This window comes from Hyperoodon ampullatus (assembly GCF_949752795.1).
Source record: "Hyperoodon ampullatus genome assembly, chromosome: 13".
NCBI classification, from domain to species: domain Eukaryota; kingdom Metazoa; phylum Chordata; class Mammalia; order Artiodactyla; family Ziphiidae; genus Hyperoodon; species Hyperoodon ampullatus.
In genome coordinates, this window is record NC_136926.1 from 59720203 (window position 1) to 59729726 (window position 9524).

The window sequence follows — 9524 nt, forward strand, 5'->3', positions numbered from 1 at the left end:
ATCAAACACATTCTCAAAAACTGCTAAAACACTGACACAAAACCTGACTTAAAATGTAAATTTTTCAGTAGACTTCATTTCTAACTTGCATATTTAAAATTCAACTGTACCTGAGTTTCACTCATACTTTTCTAAAAACTCAAATACAGTGACATTACCTCAAGTAAATTCTTTCCAAATAATCACAGGGTTTAATGGATTTTTAATGAATTTCAGAGCCCTAGCACTGGAAAGCAGTATAAGATACAGGTTTATAAACTGGTCAACAGACAACAGCTCAAGACAAATTAGCCTAGAAAAGATAGTGAAACATACTTGTGCTAACTTGACAGCCTAAATATATTATGTATGAACATATATAAAGTATATTAGGCTTGCCATGTAAATATTTTTTATTAGTTTGTTGGGTTAAGTAACACTTTCTATCCAGCAATGATTACAACTTCACAACTTTTTTGTCTTCATTTCTTTTCAAATAGTAGATTAGTCCTCGCTGGGGGAGAACAAGCTGAATGAAGACTTGTTTACCCATGCCCTTTCTGTGTTCAAGGGATAACCTTGAATGTACACTTGCATACTATATATATTTCCTATAAGAAAACGGCATCTCTAACTGGATTTCTCAATGAAGTTTATTTCTTTACCCACTAGCTAACTCAGCAACTTCACAAAACTATATAGGGCTTTCTTAGGCCACATTGACGTTTGTCACAAGCAGTGAATAATTCAACACCATGGTTCTTATCTGAGATTATATTTTATTTTTGACTCACATGTAAACTTAGAGAGGGGAAAGCATATTTCGGCTATAGTATTCTCAACTTAGCTCTTTGATAAAATGATTTCTCATTTTGTTCACTTTTTTTTTTCAACAAACCTAAGTTACCCTTCTTATGATAAAATTGTGTCAAATAATTACAGACCAAAAAGAAATAATCATATACTTTTATATGCAGGACAACCATTTGCACATGACATAATTAATAAAATAATCTAGAGAACATTTCTTTAATATCTTTGGGTTTAAAGAAAAATTGATTTCTCCAGTTGATGAACAATGGATGAATTTTCACAAGAGAAGACCTGCTTTTCATTTCTAAATCCTAACAACCACATTGACTTCCAGTGACATGTTCCAATGAGATCATCACCACAGCCGTATCTCGGGACTGCAGAACAGTATTCCTAAAAAGCTTGGCTACTCTTATTTATATAACTGGTAACTTGCAGGGGAAATTGAATATCTTATGAAAATTTATCCAACTTCTCTAATAAAGAGTAAATTATCATGATACACATTTACAGTTACTTTCTGGTCTGATAATTCAATCCATTTCTAACAAAAACAACAAAAAAGCTTTCCCAAGCTTGCAATCATGTATCAGAAAAAAAAAAGAAAGAAAATTTCTCCTTGCCTGGTAAAAATCATCAAGTTCCAACTCATCACGGCTAGGATGCTAACCATCACAGAGCACATGCCACTTGGCAATTTGTCTCCTGGGATAGTCACAAATCTCCTTCCAGTGCTCTCCACTGGCTCCTTCTGCTGCTGCTCCCAGGACCAACCGCCCAATCACCTCATTTCGGGATCCCCTTTCAGAATCCAAAACCAGAAATTCAACACTTATCTCTTCAAGACCCTCACAGGGAATGTCAAAGACAAACAGTTCATTGAACACTGCATTGGGGGTGCATTTCTTCACATGAGTCTTCTTTTTGGAGATTCTCTTTTTGGCATGGTACAGGTTCACTTTGACATAAGGATCTGCAATGGGAAACAACACACATTGTACTGACAAAACTTGGCGGGAAAGCTGATCTCAAGATAATGGTGCCTTAGAGATGCTAATAAAATGTGATTATAAGGAATATGAGTCAGAACAAAGTGAAAACATGGATAAAGCTTGGCTTCTCTATTTTCAATTAATTTAAAATAAGTAAGAATGTACAACATAAGAGATAGTGGAGGACGGGAAAGAACTGTAATTGAAGGATGAAGAGATAGCATAAAGGGGAAGAAAATAAAATGTTCTAATGACACATTCTGATTACTAATAATTCATTCCAGAGAATGGAATAGAAGGAAAAAATATTACACAACATCTATCCTTACTGAGTTGTATGACTTTGGATAAATCTCACTAATTCTCTGAGCATGGGCTGCTTTCTATTTTGAATGGGGGAATGGGCATTTAGAATTCACGATGGCAATGCCTTTTTTGGCTTTAATTCTTTTTGTCGTTCTTTAACCACTTGCTGTATTTGTTTCCCGTTACCCAGTATTGATGTTTCCTGTGTCACCTGTATTCTGTGAATTTTAAGATAATACTACTTTATCACACATTTAATTATATTATTTTGCCCTTTTCTGGTTGCATGAGTTCATTTTAACTTCCTAACCTAAATCTTTGAGACCATGTTATTAACCTCCATTATCTAATAATAAAACTACAATTAATTATAGCACTGGATGATATTTAATGAAATATATATTTCCAGACCTCATAATCCCCTTCAAGGTAAGTACTATTATATCCAGCTTGTATAGAGTTTAAGAAACATACCCAATGTTACGATGCTAAGAAATGGAAGGGTTAGGATTTGAACTCAGATCGTTTTAAACCATAGGTCATGTGCTCTTTCTCATTGTACTATACAGAATTTTTTTTTGTAAAAATTAGTCACAAAACTAAAAGCTAATTCTTAAAGCAGACACCAGACACATAAGGAATTAAAGGAAAGATAAAAATAATAGAAATGTAAGGGTAAGCAGGCTCATTAATTTTAAAATAGTAAAATTAAGAACTTTTCCTAAACCTTAATTTTATTTCCATCACTGTGTTTTTGTCAATGGCCTCACTTCTGCATTTATCACTGCTTTCTGCTTCGACTCCATTCAGTCAGACATCTATGACATACTAGCTTTGTATTGGATCTTAGAACTATGCAGTTTTCTTCTTGATAATGGCCTTGGCTCACATTTTTATTCCATAAAATGAGAAACAGAAAAACAATCATATAATTTGTGATTGTGAATAAAGGGTGAATCTAAATCATAGTCCAACGTTAGTTGTTAACTATTTTGCCCAATATATTGCTCATTTCTACACTGAGCCTGAGTTTTTCAAAAACATTCTTACCTGAAAGTCCAGACACATCAGATTTAGGCAGGTGCCGAGCTTTTAAAACAACCACAGTAAGAGTATTTGTGATGGACTGATAGCAGAGAGAGATCAGTAACTCACCACGTCCTGAAGACTTCTAAACAAAGAGAGATATGAGATAAATAATGTTTTTATTATTCTTTAGTGTTGAAATTTATACTTATATTAATTTTTAAAGCACTAGAATAGCATTGTTATTTAACTGTAATTTTCCTAGTTATTTTACTTTAATATGCTAAAGAATCAAAGAGTAACTAAAAGCTTTTGTGCAGTACCATCACCTTCTAAAACAACTACCTGCCATCTTGTGGTCTTTTTAGGTACTACAGAATGTTAAAATTCGTAAGGAGTTAGCCACACCCATTACTAGAAATGTTTTAAAGGGGATATTTAAAATATATCTTACACAGAGGTACTTTTAGTTTTTGTTTTTTAATTAACTCTCCACTTTTTGAAGTTATTAATGGTAATGAAAATTATCTAATTATTTGAATGGATCTGTATATTGTAAAGTGACTCAAGTTTGATTTGATTTCAAATTCTTTAGCACAGACATTATTAGAATTTCAGAAAACTTGAAATTTAGTCTGACACCCATCACTCTCTTAGCCCAGAGGACTGATGGAGTTAAAATTCTCTTCTCCCACCCCACCCACAGTCCTCCTTTAATCCAAGGAATGAATTAAGTATTGGAGAGAATTGATTCAGAATAGTTAATGCTTTGTCTCTGAACAGTATCATAGGGTTTTTCTTTGCATAATACTTAGATCTTATTTTTACTTTAACATTAGATAAGATGACCAAGAACTCAAAGTACAAGTTCTAACTGAAAGTAACAAGAAGTAAACTTGGTATAACTAAGAATGATGGTTGCCCAGAGCTCCTAAAGCTTCAATATGTATTTATATAAAAGCTGACATGGGGTAACTGTATGAATAAGCACTCCAAGAAGAATAAGAGTAGTGAACAAATCTTTATTCCCACTGTGCAACTAAACAGTTAGATGACTCAAACTACTTAATATTTCTGGATCTTGACTTTCATTAAATTCAACAGAAAAAGGTAAGGCTGTGGTCAAAACAAACTTTAGGGTATTCTATAGAATTATGCGTTATAGACACCAGTTATTCTGAAATACCACAACTGGAATCAAATGAGCTCCATATTTAAAGGGAAAATACATTTAAATTTGATTAATTGATGTCTTATCATTTTCTAATAATTCCACAACTACCAAAGTAGCATAACTGCAAAGGCAGAGTAACTCACTTCCTGTTATACAACATATAGGTGAATATTTGTAATTCAATATAATGAGATATCTCTTCCTTAAAAAGCAATTCTATGAAGAGTCACTAGAACTTCAAATACTCAAAATGAACTGACTTAATTTTCAATTTCAATTTGAATTTCAAATTCAATTATGTTGACATTGAAATATATTTTAACTTTCTTATGAATAAGAGATATTTGTCTGCATTTTAGTGGTAATCTTAGTCAACATACTTGTGACAGAAATTAATAAAAATATTTATATAAATGATATTTAAATAAATCCATAAAGGGTTCCTATTTATTTTATATCATTAAGATAGTTTATGCATTTCAGATGTGGGTTAAAATTTCTTTCATCTACTCTATCCCCCTGCTCCTCATTTGATTATGATTAATAATAGTTAAACATGGTAAAGATGATATGTATGACATCATTTTAATAAAAATCCCCTAGATACAAAAAAGCTACAGAAAATATTGTTTATAAATATGTTAAGCACTAAAAGTGAATTACCCTAACATTTCTCTTGATAATCTCTCTGTTCATTAACATTTTTCCATCAGTTAATTCAATTCCTGTGAGAGGAATAAGGACTTCTCCAATTATATCATCTCTTGAAAACCTGTCAAAACTCAAGATTGTGAAGTGCAAGGCCAGCTCTTGGATCTGGGTGTAGGGTATTCCATAGAATGTAAAGGTCTCATCAAAAGCTGGGTCCAAGGTCTTTCTCAGAACTCTGGTTTTCACTTTATGCTTCTTCTCTGGGAGAATCATCAGTTTGATGTATGGATCAGAGGTCATCGACAGCTCATCCATGGCTGGCAAGCCACGGGCTTCTTTAATATTTACCACAAATGTTTTCTTCTCAAAGTTATACTCTAAGGAGAAGAAGAGGGTTCCCAGCTTCTCTTGTTTCTCATCTGAAGTAAGAGAAGTGCTGGACTTTAAGCTATCAGGGGAAACTGCCTCTTTTTCCCCTTCTGAAAAGAGCTTTGGGGTCACATTCTCCAGGTCAGGAGGACTGCCAGCTTTGAGGTTTGTTTTGGGAAAATTGCCATTTAGATCTCTCTTCTCAAGATCAAGATGCAAAGAATTCTTTGGCCCAGCTGGTTTATTCTTTACTTCATTTTTCTCATCTGCTCCAAACTTCTTTTTGCTGTTTAGGTTTTCAGGATAAATATCAACTCCCTTTAGCACATGCACAAACTTATATGGAGGAGTTTTGCTAGATTTGGATGATTTTCTCTGACAGCAGATCCATGCAAACAGAGAGACTGTGAAGACCAGGCCAAATGCACTGAAGATCCCCACCACTGTGGGGATTTCATCTGAAAAATCAAATGACCAATAACATGCATTAATTGGGCAGAGTTGGAGACACCCTATTTGAAAAGCATCCTAAAGCTGGCAGTTGCTTGAATTATGTACCTATTTCATGTCACTTTCAAGAATAAACACATATGTAACACATAAAGAATAAATACAGTATGATAGAAAATCCTTCATTGTAGTAATTTTTCACAAATAAAATGAAAAGATGAAACTGGGCCTGGGTCAGGGATGGGAGAATGCTAAATGACCCTGACCTACCTTCGTTTTCTCAGATAACATGAGTCAACTACAGCATGATGAGTCAGTACTAATTTCATTATGTTTTCATTGACATTTTCAGGGTTTCCAGAAGCATCAATTCTTACTATGTAGCTTTAAGTGCATATTCTTCAAATACTGACAGAAATTATGGAAAATTATCTGCAGTTGTCACAAAGTCATTAATAATTTCTATCCAAATTAAAGAACAGTGGTAAAAGAAATGTACAAATATTAAGGAAAAAAGAACAAAAATATGAACAGTTTATTAATAGTATACAACTTATAAGACTACAAACTCATAGGCTGACCCAAAATTCTTCAAACACTGAATCATCCAAAGTACAAATTAATACCTAAATAGAATAAAACCCAAACAATGGTTATAAATGAATTATCATCTTTAACATGTAATGAGAAGAGTGTGTAGAGATAATTTAGAGTTCAATTTTATCCATAACTGATTTTTTTCCTAGCACATTTCCACATGGCAAATGGCAATCAAATTGAAACTGGCATTTGTTCCTTGAATGTGGGCACGTTAAATTACTGACATTAGGTAACACTGGTTATGCATGAAGCTCATCATGTTCCATATGTAAGTATATTCTCCAACAAATAATAAGTAACACTGTGTAAGTAAAAGCAGTATTACTATCTCTGGACACAATGCATCAGTTGAGTCAATGTTTAATATAATCAAAACTAATATAATTAATGTAATAATATCTGCCTTTAGCTCCATTCCAGTCTATTTTTTTAATCCCAAATAATGAATAATAAAGTTAAAAGTTCCAGTCAGGAAAGGGTTAAGGCTTGTTTAACTAACCTTGAAGGAACAATCTTTTGTTTCTCCTCTCCCCAATCCTCCAAACTTCTGCCTATCTACTTCATAATCGCAAAACTGAACTCAAATAATATAAGATTAAGAAATGACAAGAGCAAAAATGCCTAAGAAGATAAAAAAGCAAATATAACAATAAAAAATTCTGTAGTTTAATTATATCAAAGAACTGAATTGTGTAGAGGTGAACTTTGAATTTCCCAGATAGAAAAAACAAGGAATGCTACAGAAGAAGAATGAGGTGAGAGCTAAAAATCATCAGCTAAACTTAGTACCAGCTTTTCAATTTTTCCTTCTATTTAAGTCTTTGTGGGGAGAAGAAAAAGAAAAAAAAAAAATAACACTCCTGGACTACCTAATAATCCAAGGCCAGGGAGCTAAAGCAAAGTCATGAACTATTCTTGATTCTTTAGTCAATTCAGGAAGAATAATTTTTTTAAAAAAGAATAGAAAACAAAATTTTTCCTAAATAAACAATGTCAACACTAGAACATATTTTTAACTAGCATAGCCTCTGAAAATTCCTCAGTATTCAAATATTTTTCTGATTTTCAAATCAGAAATTGGGAATACATATCATATCACAACAATATAAACTCAATCACTCAAATGGACAACTGTGAAAGAAATTCATTTCTGAATATAATATCACAAATTTTCTGTATTTAATATTCATGTCAAATGGCAAAATATTCAATATAATACAAAAGTGCTCATCTACTCCCTGTGTATTCTCTACTGTTAAGGTCCTAAGCTTTTGAGAGCAAAGATCTCAGTCATTTCACTCAGTTTCATAACAAACTTCTATAAATTCCCTGATATTTCCAAATATATGTAAAGTAAAACTCAAATCTCTTGCCTTTGGAATATAATGGGACCTAAAAATACTACTTTTCTATTTGAAGAAGTACATCTGATTTTTTCTCCTTTTCTTTTTTTACTGAAAAAGAGGAGAGTAATGGTGCTAAAAATCTGTTATAGGAAAAAGGAAATTGAACATGAAAATATAAGCCCTAAGTATAGTTTCCCGTAGCTTTTAGCTAACTGACTTGCAACATTTCCCTTATTTCTCTGGGCTCCTGTTACCTCACCTGTGAAATGGAATGGGCTCAGCTAGTTAATTTTGAATATCCCTTTAACCCTAGTATCATAGGATTCTGTGTCTTTCGCTAGCAAAATATTTCAAGGATACAAGAAAAACGTAGCAGAGAAAAAAATACTTATGGTACACTCTGCAATAAAGTATACATTCTAAATACCCAATGTTCAAGTTATTTTATGCCAAGATAAAACACTTATGTAATCACAGAAACATCTGGCTTCCCCCAATAAGATAAATACAGGTTTACGTATAAATAGAAATCACCTGCAGAATTAATGACACCAACAAGCAAACAGACCTGTTTACTTAGAGCGTGCTGTAATTTACAGGGCTACCTGAATGATTAGGAACTTCCTGGATGTAAAATCGCCCTGGCAGAAAGCAATTTTAAGGAGAAAGATATCAAGGAAGGGAGAAACCACAGAGATATTGCCCTTTTACAGTTCTCATTTTCCTACCTGGGAAATCTGTGTTCAACATCCCGCGAACACACACACACACGCACACGCGCGCGCGCACACACACACACAAACACAACACATCACCCCAGAGTATTTAAGGAACAACCGCAGTTATAAGCGGAGTAACTTGCTTACCAAATTCTTCCCGGCTGGTAGCGATCGGAGCCATTTTTTGCTGCGTATTCTGTCCGAGGTGCTGAACGGAAACTCCCTATCTTGGTTCACTTGCCTGGATGTGAAGCGACAGGGCTTTTCCTAATGCTGAAAACAACGGCGCAAAGCTCAGGGAACCTAAGCCTGGAATAGGGAGGAGGCAAAGAGGGAGGTCCACTCGCCCTCGCACAGTGATTTGCCACCCCTCTTCCTGTTTTGGCTCTTCAGAGACGCTTGTCTCTGAGACTCTAGAGGTGGCTGAAACCCGAATTGACGCAATCCTGACGCTACAGGGTTGAAATCAGCACCTCCCTCCTCCAAGCCTCTCCTCTACCCTTCATTCTTTCTTCTTCCCTTTCCTCCTGAGAATTCAACACACATTCATCAATTATTTTAACTGTTGGACTACGTTTGCTATTCCGTGAGGGCTCAGAGGTACATAAATATGTCTTGAAACTCATCAATGTCAATTCCTGATATAAAATCTGATCATCTAGATCAGTAAAAATGTGTCTGTGTTATCAGAATAATATAATTTACAGAGGCGATTTGAGGAAAGAGTAAAAAGAGAGAAATTTCTGCATCAGTGATCCACTGTAAAATGCAAATCTATATTTTCTTGCTATTTAAAATTTTGTTTGATATATTATACTTATATTAGAAAAAAAACTCCCTGCACATTGATCCATTTGAAATAAGATAACAGTTTTCCTATCATTATCACTTGTTTTCTAATAAATTATTAGTCTAAACGTTTTGTTGATTCTGTTGCTCAATCTGTCTCTTAGCTCTCTTCCTTTAATATCTGACATTGGGTCATTTAAAGTACTTAGGGACAGATGGGAATAATCCTTTCTGTATTCCAACTCACAGTTTTGACTTTTACATATAATGAGATTGTTTTTGGAATGTCATTTCTGGTTAAAAGTCTAAT

The 9524-nt window shown here is 33.8% G+C and overlaps 1 protein-coding gene across 1 annotated transcript; it reads right to left on the reverse strand.

The window, feature by feature from the left end:
• Window positions 1–1457: 1457 nt before the first annotated feature.
• SYT4 (synaptotagmin 4) lies at window positions 1458–8606 on the reverse strand (the record flags this gene model as incomplete). Its single annotated transcript, XM_079717817.1, has 4 exons — window positions 1458–1765; window positions 3141–3261; window positions 4954–5768; window positions 8573–8606. The coding sequence occupies 4 exons, from the start codon at window positions 8604–8606 to the stop codon at window positions 1458–1460; spliced, it is 1278 nt and encodes a 425-aa protein (XP_079573943.1).
• Window positions 8607–9524: the final 918 nt, after the last annotated feature.